Source organism: Eufriesea mexicana, unplaced genomic scaffold, assembly GCF_001483705.2.
Source record: "Eufriesea mexicana isolate 0111107269 unplaced genomic scaffold, ASM148370v2 scaffold3953, whole genome shotgun sequence".
Classification (NCBI taxonomy): Eukaryota; Metazoa; Arthropoda; class Insecta; order Hymenoptera; family Apidae; genus Eufriesea; species Eufriesea mexicana.
The window spans coordinates 773310-790307 of record NW_016911957.1 but is presented as its reverse complement, the minus strand read 5'-3'; the positions used below and the strand labels follow the sequence as shown (position 1 = coordinate 790307).

Below are 16998 nucleotides of genomic sequence, written 5' to 3'. Positions count from 1 at the left end.
GTAAACACGGTATTTTGCACGCGTCTTACGCACCGCTCGATACAAAGCCGAAGCCTTAATCCGGCCGTTCTAAATCCTACGGTACCAGCGGAGAAACGCGAGTACGCCGCGCGATGTAAATTTTGGAATGGAGCGGAACGGTTTGCGCTCTAGGCGAGGAGGAGGAGGAAGAGGAGGAGGACGTCGAGGCGACGGAGAGATAGTATCCCAAATACCTGCAGGAAATCTGCGAAGCCCATGACACACCATCGTGTTTGTCTTGCGTTTTAGGTGACTCGATTCCCGTGCTTACGTTTCCGCCAGGTCGGGACCTCACGGCTTACGGATTTGATTTCGCGCATAAATATTAATGCACCGTGATCACCCGGGCCTTTGCGCGCCGGAAGTGTCGATGGACGTGGCTGGATCGAGGAAAAAAGAAAGGAAAAATGAAGGAATTCCATCGTACGCGTATTTCGTTGCTCCATCGCGATAGGGGGTCTGCGTATGATCTGCAGATTAATTCTGCCGCTCACGAAAGGGTATTATCGTAGGGGAATTGTCCGTTCCGATCCGTCCTAATCGATTACCACCGGGATAAGACAAAAGAACAATCGCAGTTGCTTAAACGGTGGTTACGATGGCAGACCAAGCCCGAGATGACTCGCGCAGACTGGCTGAATCTGAAGGCGCTATGTTGACAAAGGGGAAAGGACAGCTGAACTCGACATAATCGTTTCTAACTACGGCGAACGCGGTTCTGACAAGCGTAGGCGAAAAGGAAGGAATAGGCGTGTAATTAGCGTGTAGCCTATCACGGGAATCCAAAAAACCGGGATATTACGTGTCTCTCAGCTGCTCGGTATTAAAAGCCTGGCTATCTTTCGCTTTTATAATTGCTATGCCAACACGAGACAAGAAAAATCGCGAATTCTAATATCGCCGTATTTGCTGAAACACGGCACGTTAATCATTATCATCGATCAAATAATCCCGCGGATAGTTAATTAACCGTGCGTCCGTAAAAATCGAATACCATTACCTAGATCGTTTCAAGATTCTATCCAGATATTATCACACGGGAACTGCAATTTATCCCAAAGAATCTCTCTGCGACCACCCGATCCGTGACATAGTATAATACGTAGGATGTTGTCGGGAAGAAGAAAAGCAAGGTGGAAAAAAGGATAAAGACAAACGGATGGGATAAGAATCGGAGTGGTTTATCGAAGAAGTTCGTTAGGGAAGTAACTTGGCCTCACAAAGCCGGTCACACAGGAGCGAGCGTCGGCGTCTAGACGCGGACGAACGACGTTGAAACGGAGCCGGTCGATAACGCGATGCAGCACCTCGAGCCGTGACGAGGCTGCGACATCGGGATTGTGATTAGGGGCTGGTCGGCAAACAATGCCTAATTACATAATTATTGTGCCGCGGGCCCGTAATTAAGACACATTACTCCTCCCGGCTGGTAATTCATTACGCTTAATGTCTTCCCTGCCTCCACCGTTTCATCGCGGATGACAGTCGCGACGGTTCCGCTAAATACCGTTACCGTGAAATATTACCGACCACGACCACGACCACGACCGTGGCTACGACCACCACTACGAACCCGCGCCGACGTCGTCGGTGAGGAGAGTCTCGTTGCTTTCTCCCAACAAAGCAGACCCTAGCTAGACGCTCGTACGCGGGGATGCCGTTTGATCCTGGCCATCGTGTTCCTCGCTCCTTCGTTTTATTCCACCACGCGAATAATCGTGAGATTAATTGATACCGATTGTTCCGCGAGCGAGAATAAGAGTGGAGCTGCTTACGTACAGCTGCGAAGCTGTTGCTCTTCTGACAATAGTCAGAGTGCGATGGAGAGAACGTTTTGTAAGCGGAATAAAAAGGAGTGGTTCTTAGCAAATTGTTCTGCCTGTGCCGGCAATTATTAACCTCTTCCCCGTAAATATTGTTACACGAAATACGCGCGGCGAAAGATTCGGATTAAACCCTGCACTCCGATACTTCATCCCGTAAATATCAAACCGTTTCACGGATATTCCCCCGTGCCCGACTAAACGTACCAATTCGCGACCAGGAAAACCGGGCACAATTAACCAACATCTCCGACAATCTCGAAATTCATACTTTCGCGTGAATCCCCGGTAAATCGCGATATCGCCGGCGTCTATTTGGGACGTTGAAAAGAGCGGAGCGGGAAAAAAGGACCAACGAAACTGAATGTTTTTGTCGCGAGGGTGACACGCGAAACCCTAGGACAAACCGGGCGTCGGCGAAAAATATTCAGCGTCATTATGTCCGACACGAAGTCGCAGGATCCCAGCGGACCTTCATTGAAACTCGCGGCCGGAGATTGGCGGATGCTCGATAGACAGCGTTTCCTCGCGTAATCTCGATATGACGCGAACCTCTGTGCCCCGGGTCCCGCAGGACTCGCGATGGGTTAAAAAATTACCGCGAAATCATCTGGCCGCGCCTTTTCAAAACCCTCTGCCTTTTGTCAGCTTCTCGCTTTGCCAACCGTGCTTCTTGCGTCGCGCGTTAAGTAATTGTAACGTTATTGTGATTAATTGCCTCGACCATGATCCGTCTTGACGATCGACGAGGCGCGTGCTGGGGAACTACGTCGAATGAAAACGTGAAATTTTGCCATGAATGTGGGAAACGATATTGTTGATGATAATGTGGATGAGACGCGATGAGGTACGGGTGTGTGACCAATTGGAGAATTGAATTCGGAAGAGTTCGAGAGTTCGCAAGAGACCGCTGGTAAATGAAAATTGCGTGAACCGTGTCTGGTTAAGTAAGTTGTCTGTATAATTGTCTTCGTACGTGGAAGAAAATTGGAGTTTTGGGACGAAAAGTATCGGATTCGGGAGATTAATCGATAGGTTAATCGATTCGTCGATTATCTTGGAAACGAAAAATCCGTGTCCGATTTCGAATTGGAAGTGGCTCTTTTTCACCTGACATATGGAGTCAAAATGCATCGATATAACGCGTTCGTTTGATCAACCTAGCGTAAATTAAATATCAACAAAACACGCGTTTTCAGTCGTACAGCCGTTCTAATTACGTCTGTGGTTGTTTACAATGGACGTTTCAAACCGAAATCATATATAAATTAACCCTGAAATTGGCAATATATACGGCCAATAAAAACGATCGTTTACAAGATGGAAATGTCAAATCTGCCAATAGGTGGGATTAATATTTAACCATCAAATAAACGTTAACAGCTTTATGCAAAAAAGAGAGAAAAAAAAATGGCAATTCACTGGATCGAGGAAGTGGAACGTATATTGATTGCAGGAATCACGGTTATCTGGTTCTTCAATTGAACGATGCACACTTTTTCGAAACAATGCCCTGCTTTCACATGCATATGACTATATGCGTTTTGTGTCAGAGAGAATATCGTGCAATTTATATTTTTTTCGTTGATTTTTACGTATAACATTTCGAATCGCATCGTAAATAAATATTTGAAACGAATGGAAGTTGTTCCTTTCGTCTCAGCTCGTATTTGAATCGTTTCGTTATTAGTAGCGCCATCTACGAACATGTCTAAACCGTCTCTGCATTGGACAGATATACGTAAATCTGCTTGTATAGCGAAATTAATTTATATTTATTTATTAAATAGTCGGATTATGTGTTGATTGTCATATTATCATTATATCGATTATTATTTCAATGGAATACTTGATAATTTAACAGTCAGCATATGCACGTACAAACGTATGTACGTATATGGCGTCGCATTGTATGAAATTGAAAGACTGCAATATTACTTACAAAAGTTTTTAAGAGGAAGAAATTTTTAGCCCATCCTGGGGTAATTCGTATTCCGTACAGACGTTTCCTGCATTTGTTTCACACTTTCGCACTTTACTAACACACTTTCACTAAATTGTTTAAAAGAATTCGAACCGAAATAGCACAGAACGATTCAATCGTCGCGATATAGAAGAATGCACGCAGTTAACACTCATTTGCGTAGTTGCCGCCTTTTTGCGTTATGACGTCACAGCACTGACGAATAGAAACGTAGATGGCTAACGTCGTTAAATTGGCACCCATGGTTGGTAGATAAATTCACATCATTAGTGGTACACGAATAAAATGTATTATTGAAAACTTTTTTTCATTATCGGATTATTGTGTGTTAATAAACTAGTAGCATTAATCATCGTTAGTGAAATCAAAGGGAAGACGTGTGACGCACGTGTAAACACGCATAAAAGGCAGGTGAATACAATTGTGTTAGAATTTACTACGCAGTCGCGACAAAAATGGAACAATTGTGTATGAAAAAGGATTCGAAAGCCATACGATCATCCGAAACAAATTAAATGCAACAACTGTTATAAATTTCATCTTGACGAGCGATAAAATTGCCGGTACAACCGCAATCGACTAGGTTAGATTTTCTGTCTCTCTCTTTCTCTATTAATAATAGTCACGTGCAACACCGTTCGTGTTTACGTGTTGAAAAATTTTAGGTTCGGTGTCGGAACATTTTAAAGTTCGTATATACTTTACCAGTAAAAGTGTACGTAAAAGAATTATAATTTTCGACGCGTCGCGTATTCGTTCGTTCTCCTTTGTCGACGCAAATGAAAGGTTTCTTAATGAATCGTAACCGTAGCGAAGAAAAACAAATTAAATTTTAAATAAAACGTTAAATAATTATTACGAATAACGGTGAAAAGATTTCTCATTAATTTCTTTAAAAATTACGAAACAAAAGAATTCATTTGGTTCATTTGACACGGATATTCAAAAAGTAACAAATAGCATTGACAATTGTTAATAGGCTCTCTCGAAAATACCGGTTCTTTTTAATTTCGATAAAACGGTAGATAAATACAACTCGTTCGTTGAATCGCTCAATTTAATTAAAAGCCTTTTCGTGTGTGCAATTTTCTTCAATTAGCGGAACGGCTCCCTTTAAACACGCTCCTTTCACGAGTGTATCACTCTATCTTCGTTACAATTTATCGAACGTTCTACTGATAATTATGCGCCTTTATGACTTATCCGCCCGGCTAATACGTCACGTTTGCGCGGGAAATTTTTATTCTAACGATCTCGCGTATCGCGAACAATATTTCGGAACGCGAGCCCGCCACCATCCATGATGGCGCCACTCGATCTGCATTAATTGGCATCATTACTGCGCTTCCCATTTTTTGAGATAAACCGATTTTCCATCTCTCGTTCCGTATTACACGCGTGCATGCTTGTTTTGCGCTTTTTATCCCTCGAGTGGCGTTTCTTGAAACTCTGCTTTTTCAAGCATTAAAAATATTTTCCATCAGAAATGTGAAAATTTAAACATCGTGCATATAAAAGTAATAATAATCCGGACTAATTATACGTTTCTTTTTTTCATTAACGATTATATTGTTCGCGTTGTGCTATTTTAAATTATAACAATTTCGATATGTAGTATATCGAATATATTATTACTGTTTTATACGATGCAACTTGTTTTGTAAATTAAGACGATGCAAAATATTGTAACGAATGAATACAAGAATACGTAATTCCGCAGGTTAACATCGGAGCCCAGGGCTTTCTGGAGATCTTCCGTAGCCAAATACAACGACGACGCGACAACATACCCTGAGAGTTCGGAGGTCTGTTTACACGAGTTCGCAAATATAGCCATAGGTATCGGAGCCAACCGAAGCGAAGAATTGATAAATTAGTTATTCCGTCAGTCGTCTGCTGCTGTTCCTCCAGGTACGTTTGATTTGAGGTTTCGAATAATCATGCCTATTTATATTGAAGACCTTTGGAGCTTTCCCAACATTCGGCTTCCCACGTATACCGGATGATTCGGGATGGTGTTCGATACAAACATTTTCTAATCGTACTTTTTACTCTTTTTCAGATTCGAAAATAAGGAATTGGAAGGGTTCATCGTAAAACTACAAAATTGTATTTACTTTCTGATTTATTCTTATTATACGATTCTGATATTATTTAATATACCGAGTGTAATTTGATATACGTGAAACTTTAGGGATTGTACTATGTTATAAATTACGTAAGTATGTTAGTTCGGAAAAGCTTTAATAGAAGGCGTAGCTGGCCCGTTTATCATCGGATAACAGTTCCGGAGTACATCCTTTGAATGTAACTCTACCCTTGGGTAAACAAGACTAAGGGTTATGACCATTCTCGTTTGTCTTTGCATTCGGAGAATCTTCGCGCGAAATCCCTAGCCAGGACCCAATTAACTCTCTAAGAATTCGATCCTATCCCATGGTAATTCTAAGATAGTGCGACTCTAACGACAGATTAGAAAAGACAATATTTGCTCCCGTGCTTCTGTGTCTAATCGCGTATTGCCTCGCAGATGTGCCTTCACTTAATATCGCTTACTATTTGTCTTCCCTTCCAATGGAAATCTGCGCCTCGGATGTAGACAGAGTTAACAAAAACTTAAGGTACCTGTTATGATTGTACTAATCCCTCCTTCATCGGATTTAAATTAGTATCAAATCTACTTGTTAACGTTTCTAACGAATTTTATGTTTCTTTTTAGAAGGCACGTACAACATAACGATATCTCACGTGAACTGCAACGTGTCTAAGAATCTTCCATGTCTGACCACAGAGACCCGTATCCGCATCGACGACGGTTTGAATTGAAGATTTTTGCGGACGGTAACTCGTTGGCTCACGCGCTAACGTATTTGCAAGATCCGCTGCGCTGATGGACATATAATGCGACGTGTGATTGTAGGCCCGCCAATCGCGGCCGATTGTGCCTCTGAAGGCCCGCTAACTATCTCAAACTAGCCCCATTCAAACCACCACGACCTCTCTCTATCCGTTTCTATCTACCAGCTCGGCCCCTGTGTCTCGCTCGTTCCAACCCTCATTCACCGACACTCCCCGGTACCCGTGCGTCTCGTTCATCCCCAAACTTCGCTTCTCCGTTGCTCCCAACTCGCGTCTCGTTTGCACCGACTTCACAGAGCAATTCTCCCTCCTGCTCAGTGAAAACTCCATCCTCGTTCGCCGTTCGAATTCGACGTATTTCTTGCCGCACGTTTCTTCTACACGTCGTGTATCCCGCTCTAATTTTCGACCGGCTCTTTCGCCGCACACGTAATCTTCTATTTTATTCGCTTTACCCTTCCTAATGCGATAGCTCGCTCTATACACACACATAGCCATAGCCTTCTCGCTCTTTTCTATCTCGCCTCGCGAATCGAATGTTTTGCCTTCCATTTAACATCCTTTATCTTGCTCCATCTATTCAACTCTCTCCAGAGACGTTTTTCTCGTTGAGGTTTTCGCGAATCCTTTCGTCTCGCTATCTGGACTTCCGCCCATCTAATGTTTCCATTTTCTTTTCAACCAACAGGCCAGTTGGTGTATCTCGTTTAACCCGGTTCCTATCATTTCCTATCTAGTAAATTCATACATTTTCGCTCCTACCCGTTCCTTTTAGAAACACACATCCCTCCCCCATTTGCACCTTTTCTAACCCCTCTCCCCATCGTTACTGCACCTCACCCGTTTGATTTTCGTGTCCTTTTTCCTGACTATACGGGACTGCTTCATTTCCCCCTTCTTAAATCCACGTTCTCTCTTATATTCACTCGTCTTTCGCTATATCTATCCTTTCGAACCGCTACCAACTACCTCTCCTCTTTCAACCCGTTTCCCCAACATCCCTTATCACTATTCTCGTTCTCTGTTCGACCCGCTTCGCTCGTCGACACAATCACGCGTGGTTACGTAGGTACGTTCAGCTGGCGTCACCGGGTATTCGTCCCGATTCGAATTCTCGACCCTATATAACCGTGGCACGTTCTACGTGGGAATTTCGAATCTATCAGCGACCCAGACGAATGCAAATCGCGCATGAAGCGCGCTTAATAAAGCCCCGCACGCGGCCCGCAACTCGCAATTTTCTTTTCCTCGCTACGTGTCGCACGCTTCTCTTAATGAAACCTTCGCATGCACCGTGCGCAATTCGCGGCTACGCTCCCATTCAACACGCACCTTCGTCCCGCGGCACCGCCAGAAAAAGAATGCACTCAGGATCGTTAAGCTTCGACCCAGGGGATAGGATGAGGTATTTCAACTCCTTTCTCGTAGAAAAAGACCCACTTTCAAGGAAACAAATTCTAGGACATAACAATCTTCTGGCAAATCACGAAAATTGTATTATTAGATAGTCTTCTTGGTGGATACCGTATAGATAGAGTCTGAAAATGAGGTTTGAGATTCTGGTTTTTACTATAATAAGCAGGGATCATTTTCAGATACTTCTATTTCATTAGTATCTTTAATAGGTGACTATTACAACGATACAGACCGATAGCAATTATAACACTCTTCAACAACACTGTCTTCGCTAGCTTTCAAGCTTGAACTTTCGACCCATTGCGTCACAGTATCAGCCATCCCCGGAAACGTTCACCGATGAACCGCTTCTTTCTTCAACGAATCTGTTCCGAGTCACCTATCGTCATTTCATCCAGGTATTCAAGCAAGGCAGGTCAATAGCGTCAGCGCAAAAACTGTGCGGCGATGCTGGAGATATCGATCTCGACGATCAGCAGCAGGAACAATATCGAACTGGAGGACGACACCGCTTTTGACCAGGCGCGTTTTGGCCAGGCGAAAATTGAATTTCCAGGAAGCCGAGTCAAGAGATAAACGCGGAGAAGCGTACCAGCTATTTGCGTGGCCTTAATAAGGACGTTTGACGGCGTTGGCTTTCCCTTAACAAGCCGGCTAATATCCCGGGGCCTTGGCTCCCCTTGGTTTACCCTCTCTGTCCTTCTCTCTGTTCCTTCTTCTCTCTTTCTCCATCGACTCGCTCACCTTCCGCACGGCGGACACCGTCGGGAATCACCAAAGCTTGAAAACCGAACAAACTCAGTTAGAGAACTCGGTGTGAGGAGCAACCGGACCTGCCGGCAAAACCCGTCCTTCTCCGCATTCGCGATTCTCTTACGCAGCTTGACGCGTTTATGGGCTGACTTTATTCCACCCTGAATGATCATTTAATAGCGATGATTGTGATAATTAAGAAGTTTTCATTTTCATTGGGAATCACAGTGTTACTTTCTACAAAATAATTTGATATGGGTTAACTTGGAAGAACTGGAAGAGGCTTGTAATAAAAAGGACTGTCGTAATATAAAGCACACGTGATTCACAAAATATAATATAAAAATTTATTTTATAAATCTCCTAAAAGTTATAAAACTATTCATAAATGTGTAGTAACTGCATCTCATTAACTGTGCGTATAAAAAACGTGGATTTTGGTTTAATTAGACAAGTCGATCTACGACTTGTAACAATTCACGAACACTATTGTCTACAATGGTGTCTAGACCTAAAGAAGTACCGAAAAGGGTTCGAACGAGAAGCGAGCGCCCAATTCGAGAGTTTTGCTTTCGATATTGAACCATCCAGAGCACCGGTACCAACGGCATAGCAATGGTTTAGTTTCATTGTTTGTAAATGTTCAGTGTACTATTGAAACATGATCCATGGACTATGTTGTGACGCCGTTAGGAAAATTTTGACTTCTCTGCAACAGAAACGAAAGAATTGTTGAAGCCGAACAATTTGTTTAATATTTATTTCGTAATATTTACCCGTTTCTTTTTTAAGTCGTACAGCAAGAGACTTGCTGTCGTGGCTAATTCGGTATTTCCAGGAGTACTTTCAATATGAACGCTATTTTCTTGTTTAGGTTTCGGCAGCAAACTAAAAAGTATGAAATTTTATAATAGTTGCCTTAATCATCGAATAATAAATGCATATTATTATCAACTCACGAATGAATTATTGGCGAAAGCAATCTTTTGTCAATGGTGGAAGGATCCGTAATACCAGTTATCCAACTAATCAAATTACCTACGACGATGACAATTATCGTGCCTAAACCGGTGAACCAATGATACGATAATCGATACAAGGAGAACACATTTTCTTCGCTAGAAAGAGAAGAAGAATTTTGTTTAGTAACATAATAATACCATGTCGTATCCAGTTTCAAGTAAAGTGATAGAACAATTTGTCTTTGGTCTCCCGTGAAACCTTAATCTTTCAACGATAACACTAATGTCTACTTAGGATTTAATTGATTACGAAAGACATAATAATTACAGTTGAAACTAAGGTTGACTTACTCCGGACGATCAAACTGCTTCAGGAAACTTTCAGAGATATTGCTAGGGCAATGAGAAAGGGGCACCGGAAGTTTCTTAGGGACTAGCAGCCCGGCACCGATAGACCAATTTGCACCTAAACTCGCCCAGCCAGCGATCACGAATCCTACAATAGCACCCACGAACGCACCCTAATGGACGGAACAGAAATTGTTAATTTTTGTATCTGTTTCTTATGATCATACTGGCGAGATATATCAAATTAAATAGGCGTACAAAGGAAGAATGTGCAAGCGGAAGTAAATTTTAAATTTTTATGATTAATTCACCTTGGAATTTGTCCATGGGAAGAGTATACCTAACGTGAACACTCCAAAAGAGGTACCTGCAGCAATTGCTGCTAGACTTCCGGTTATCTGCATTTAAAAATATGACAATATGTTGTTAACAACAAATATGCAACTAATAAACAAGTTCATTGAAGAGATACTTACAACTAAAACTCCTCCTAATTTCTCAACCAAGAATAACAAACCAACAGCTATGAAACCAAGCAAAACAACCACGCATTTTACAAAAATAGTGGAGCATCGGTTACTCGGTTTCATACCGAAGCAACCCTTCACAAAATCTTCTAGAAGTACCACTGCTGTTGAATTAAAACCCACAGAAAGGGTACTAAAACGAAACAAAACAGGATATAAGGAAATAGAAATACAATAAGAATGAATATATGGAACTTACCTGAGAGCTGCTCCAAAAATTCCGGCAATGAAAAGACCTGGTATCCCGTGTAAATGCTGTGCAATTTCCATTACGTAAGCGGGCAATAATTGATCATCGGCAGTGATCAAACCAGATGCTCTAGGATCACATTTAGGCGGAAACCACCAGGCTATGAGTACCAGGCCGCACCAGCAGCACAATGATATGAATAACATAATACTGATAGTAAATATCGCTAATGATCTGAAATTACATGTGCAATAGATAACATACAAATGCTATACTACCTGTTTCACGTCTGCAAAAAATTAATGGCGTACTCACTTACAGTTTGGACGTTTTCAGATCTTTTAACGACCTATACCGCTGAACCATAGTTTGATTCACGGCTATGTATGCGGTACTGTAAAGCCACGATCCAATTAACACAGTCCATACCGTGTGTCTTGTGAAAGGAGACGGGTCAAAACTGTAAATGAGAAGAGATAAAGTAACACGGCATGAACTCATTCTGCTTTCTAACATAACGTTGAATATTTCTTACTTTAAGAATTCTATTCTATTGGTGTCCTGGGCCTTCTTCCATATTTCCGCGGCGCCAATTTGATAAGTACCCAGTATACTGACAGTTAGAACAGCAGCAATCATGACTCCAACCTGAAGCGCATCCGTCCAAACTACTGCCCTGATACCACCCTAGTAATCACATTCTCCAATTAACCCACCTTTCATCTACGTATCTATCAATAGCCACGAACAATCGGGACTAACTACCCCTTCATTAAATTCTGTCTCATCCATCGTTACACTTGAAACTAGAAAAAAGTAGCGTATCCCTCGGCTGTAAAGCGTCATTACGCAAAGTTCCTCTACCGCAACAACAAGAACCATCAACTATACGGAAGAACCCTCTCGAAGGTCGCACGAAAAAGCGGGCTACAGTCCCGGTGGATGTGATCGTTAAGGACAAGCTTGTAGACGCGCGAAAGCAGCCGGTGATAATAAACAAATTTCCAAAGAGTCACTGGGCCGCGATAAATTTTCATTAATTCGCGGGCTACAACAAATTGCTTGAATAATTACAAGCGCGCGCGAGCATGCGATTAATCACTTCGGCGCTGGCTTTGTGATCTGCTACCACGGGGAACGAGCACTCGACGTGCTCCGCGCCATTGTTTCCGCCGGGCCATTGTCGAGCTTTCAGTTTCCGTCCATAAACATTTCCAGTAGCCGGGTCCGCGTGAGAGATTCTTCGCGGCATTGTCCACCGAAAATTGTTTCCTACCAGCTACCGGCGTCCTCCCGTCCGAGGAACTCCAGCTATCCCCGGGAGAATTCGCTGAACTGGCGTCCTTGGAAAATTAGCTCGCATATACCTAGGCCGAGTCAGCCGGTCGAGACTTGACTTCTAGTCTGCTCTACGCTCGTTTTACGTGTATTCCGTCACCGCGGTACATCTTGTTAACTTCTCGAGGGTCCACGATGAATCCGCTTCGTCATGATCGTTCAACGCGATCGCGTTCTCCTAATAAAATCCGTTCAACGAGCTCAGGCCTCGATGCTTCTGAATCGTTATTGTCGTTTTGGCTTCTAGTAAGGTATTCGCTGAGTATTCCTGGTGATTCGCATTTCTTGCCGTTTAATCGTAAAATATGGAGTCACTTGTAGCATCGAGTATATATGTATACATGTATATCTGTGATTACGTAGAATGTGAGAGCTTTTTTTAGTGAAGATATCTAGGTCATGAAAGAAAATACTAACGCTATTTCTAAGTTGGTTCAATGTCATGTCCTGGTTATTAGCAGACCACTCAGGATCATCTTAAGGTCACTGTAGGACGGGTGAGAATCTTCTTGCAAGTTTCGTAACACCACCGCGTAATTTCTGATACACTGACGCTTAATCATAAATATAACATTATTAGTTGCAGAGTTTAATTTAGCTTCTCTTTGAAAGTGTATAAACAAAACTAATCGAGCATCAAGGCTTCGTGAAACTATTATTAAGGGAAAAGAAGAGCAATAAAAACATTCGCACGAAACACCGTGCAGATATGCAAGCTTTATGGCTCGTAGAATTTACGTGTCCTTGCCTCGTGTTGCGCGAGTATTTTTAACTTCACATACGTGACCCCAGAATTTTTTTTGCCACAGCATACACACAGTTTTCTACGTGTTCGATATCTATACGAATTCCTTTGACCGAGATGCTCATGGAGCGAAGTCGAATTTATTAATATACGGATAACGCAAGTTATTGAATTTTGGAAAAGTCGGAGTAATCGGAATTGAATATTGACCGTGATACCGCGAGTAGTCGCGAATTTAACGTGACATTATTCGAGCAACGAGAAAAGAATACTTGAAAAAGACTGTATCGTTTTATTAATGACCGATAAACTATACGCACGTGATGATGAATTTGCAGGACACGGACTTACCAAAACAGTGTAGAACACGCATATGAAGCATACAATGATCCCGATCAAATGTACGTCGATGCCGCTCACTGTAATTAATCAGGAAGATTTTAGTAGTATTCGGTTAATATTCTATTACGAATAATACGAACACGCAATACCTTGATTTAGCGCTAACGCCGGGACGTAGACCACGATCGATTGGTAAAGGACCTAAAATTGGTTTATTACGATATTATTAATGCAACATCGGATCGAACGTACCATTGGCCATTCTCAAAGAGAGGCAAATTAAAGTTTCCTGTTTCCGTAACGTAACGTGACATAACTTCGTTACAAATATAATCTTTCGTCGAATTAATGTCAATAACGAATCATTTTCGCCCGAAGTTTCTAGTTTTTCGATTATACGCCGTAAATTTGGTGTACACGTTACGATACATCACACGAAATTTAGAACCAATATTACGCTTAATATTCGTCGATATCGCTTACCACGTCGATAAGGAAGATCAGCGAAATAAGCATCCTAACGCTGCGACTGAATCTCATCTCCAGGTACTGCAACGAAATCACAAAAATAAAGCACATGGATATTTTATAAACGTAGCTGTGTAATATTTATACAGCAAATATACCTCGTAAACAGAATTTAATCCGAGCGCAACGAAAACAGGAGCATAAATAAGCGCCACGACGAGGCCCGAGAAGAATATGGAAATAATAGTGATCCAATATTGCGTCCCGAAATTGTATATCTCTGCGGGTGTTCCAAGGATTGTTACGCCGGATATGAAACTGCAAGGATGAAAAATTTGGTTAGGAAAGATACGAAGTATTTTTGCGCGGCAAGCGTCGATGAATCGCGATGAAAATTCTCATAGCTTAACTCAATGGCAATTAGAAAGATTCGAAGAAAAGACTACCTGGCGACGAGGGAAGCTGATACGGGAAAGAGAGCCATGCTCTTTCCTCCTAGGAGATAATCTTCCGTGCTCGACTTCTGTGCTCCCCTGTAATGCCATAATCCTGCGGCGGCGGATACGGCGAGCATCAACGCGAACACCAGCCAATCTGCCCAATGAAAGTATCCTCTCTCCTGTGTTTCCAGCATTCTGGCCCCGGGAAGCTGCAAGCGAACGAAAACCTGATTTATGAAGCCAGATTTGCTTGATAACACCGATAATAGGCGTAATGGAAGTCAAGTAACACGTATGAAAACTTAATGGCTTCTGCTATCACACGCATAATGGATGTTCCACGAGCATCACTTCCCATTGGTATTCTATCACATGCAATAACAAAAATTCATTTGTATTCATAAACGAAGCTATGTAAAGAAGACATTTTATAGGGGAATCGAAGAGAAGTTAAGTAAAATTATTGTCACTAGGATAAAGTTAAATATAGAGTGTCAATAGTCTTTAAAGAAGGAAATTTACCGACGTGTATGGTGTTAATGGAATATAAGTGATACATTGAAGTTCATCAGATCACAATGAGTTTGCGGAATACTAATGCACATAACTAGTTCGTGTGTATTCCTAATTGGTAATTGACATATAACCCTAAAGCAACTTGCAGCTGTTAGTGTTTCAATAAAGCTTGTTAACTTGCTAAACGTTGCTCTTCGCGAATATAACATCTAAGTCAACTACGTTTCTCTATCACTTTATCCCATATATACGTAAACCAACTTTCCAATAGTTTCGTATTAATATACGTTTATACGAGTTTCGTATTTATTAACCCCAAGTTGGAAATCGAAGTAATTGTAAATAGTTTTCCGTGACAATATGATCTTTAATATAGAGGAGTTTTATATACGATAAAGGCATTCATAAAATTGTCGTAATTGCATAAAATACTTACAATTAGCAGCAGTTGCATAACATTTGACATTTGAATTTAGCGCTATTTGCATTAGTACCGCTCAATCTTTCACAGATGTCAGGACTATACACAAATCAATTTTAATTCGAGAAAGTAGACTGTGTATCATGTTACCGGGTAATACGAATAGTCAGGGGCTAGTAGATCGTTGGGAAACGAAGTGAAAAAGACGTAGAAGAATTTTATGATAAACCATTTCAGGAATGTGAACGTTAATCAGTCGTATAAATATAGTACAACAATGTGTAAGTTTTTGTATCTTTTTCTTGGAAACGGAGTTCCATTTATATTTGATTTTTCTTTATCTTGTGACGTCATCTTCGATCATTTTAACAATTGCAGCAAACAACATTTTTATGTTATATTCACGATTCACATTTTTCATGTCAGGTTATAGTCTTTTGGCACATGATAACATTTAATTATTTTTTTCAACTACTGCCTACATGCAAGTACATGCAATGTATTATAAAAATAGTACATACGTGAAGGTTGAGTAAATGATATTACCGACTGAAATGAACGATTAATAGGTGTAGTAGAGACCGATTGCTGATAAACGTTTACTATTTATTAAATTTTATAAATAGTTTCCCTTATATTTAGTAATGATTAGCTCTCTACTAGTAGTTGTCTTGCACGTCCAAATTTTTCTCTTCTCTGCACATTCACCACATTAGAATATCACGAACACGATTGATGCACGTTCGAGGAATGTTAATTATATTTCGGTCACGGACACCTGAATTTTCATCAACGATCGGTAACGTTACAAAAACAAATATCTTCTTTTAATTATCCAATGCTGACATTGCGGTTAATCTCTTATTTCTCCAGTGCTGACTCCCGTCTTTTCCCTCTTGACTTCTTATTTAGTAGATACTTTCTTTAATTTCTAAATAGAAATATTAGAAAGCACCTGATATTTTTTTTGAGTAAAATGTACAAAATGTACAAATGATCTACTTAATTAAACGAATGAATTAAACAAAATATATTCTAAGTCGCATATACGAAAATTCAACATAACAAACCTAACCCAAACCTTCTAAAGAATATTTTCAAATATTTAGAACGTATACAATTAGCCAATTTAAACATATGAATACAATTTAAATAATATTAAACAAAAAAACTACTTGATATTCGTACAACACGGGAAACAAAGAGATGAGTCATAAAACTTCTAATTTCTTTCACAAATATTTTAAACTAACACCTATCCGGTCATATAATATATAAGAAACAATTGAAAAAAATATATAATTTCTCGTAATTTATATGCACACATTCGGTCCCGATTTATATACATACCGAAGTATAATTTCGAAACTATCGACCAAGTAATTGAACGCGTTCTTTTCATGCAAGGAATGACAGAACGTTAATCACGATCGCGGAAATCGCGATGAGAAAGTGCAGTTATTCCTTAAGTGACTTAATATGTCAATACACGTATTCCCGTTAGCTTATGAACACAAAAAGCTTACACGATGAAAATATTTTTGATAAAAACACGAAAATATAATACGGCGAATAAATATAATCAAACGAGGAAAATAACGAAGCCAACATTCGTGTACGGTGATCAACGACCAACTGTCGTGAAGTTCGAGGCTCGACATGTAGTAACCGGTTTCCTCGATCTAGACATAACTGATTCAGCTATTTATTCGAGCAGAAACCAAAATTTAAACGTATAATTCATTTTATCGGATCGTATATCAATACCTAGGGTCCACTTGAGATTGATGATCAGCAAAAGTTTTTGTAAACATAGCATAGTAAGCAGCTGAGAAAATAAAATGC

At 40.9% G+C, this 16998-nt stretch overlaps 1 protein-coding gene across 2 annotated transcripts; it reads right to left on the bottom strand.

Moving 5' to 3' along the window:
- Positions 1-9257: 9257 nt before the first annotated feature.
- LOC108551405 (sodium-coupled monocarboxylate transporter 1) lies at positions 9258-16718 on the bottom strand. Of its 2 annotated transcripts, XM_017905550.1 has the most exons (16): positions 16504-16718; positions 15675-15702; positions 14223-14425; positions 13935-14094; positions 13792-13857; positions 13458-13509; positions 13318-13385; positions 11419-11570; positions 11203-11343; positions 10893-11117; positions 10643-10826; positions 10478-10564; positions 10170-10339; positions 9816-9974; positions 9633-9744; positions 9258-9565 (listed from the first exon to the last, which is right to left on the bottom strand). In XM_017905550.1, the coding sequence occupies exons 3-16, from the start codon at positions 14408-14410 to the stop codon at positions 9530-9532; spliced, it is 1800 nt and encodes a 599-aa protein (XP_017761039.1). In that variant the 5' UTR covers positions 14411-14425; positions 15675-15702; positions 16504-16718; the 3' UTR covers positions 9258-9529. The 2 variants fall into 2 exon arrangements, with proteins under 2 accessions (XP_017761039.1, XP_017761040.1); XM_017905551.1 differs by lacking the exon at positions 16504-16718 and having other exon boundaries at positions 15700-16078.
- Positions 16719-16998: the final 280 nt, after the last annotated feature.

Coding starts and splice junctions, on each gene's coding strand:
- LOC108551405 (XM_017905550.1), bottom strand. CDS start 14,410: ATGCTGGAAACACAGGAGAGAGGATACTTTCATTGGGCAGATTGGCTG. Junction 13,858..13,934: donor GATTAAATTCTGTTTACGAG/GTATATTTGCTG, acceptor ATTTCGTTGCAG/TACCTGGAGATGAGATTCAG. Junction 13,510..13,791: donor TGATCTTCCTTATCGACGTG/GTAAGCGATATC, acceptor AACCAATTTTAG/GTCCTTTACCAATCGATCGT.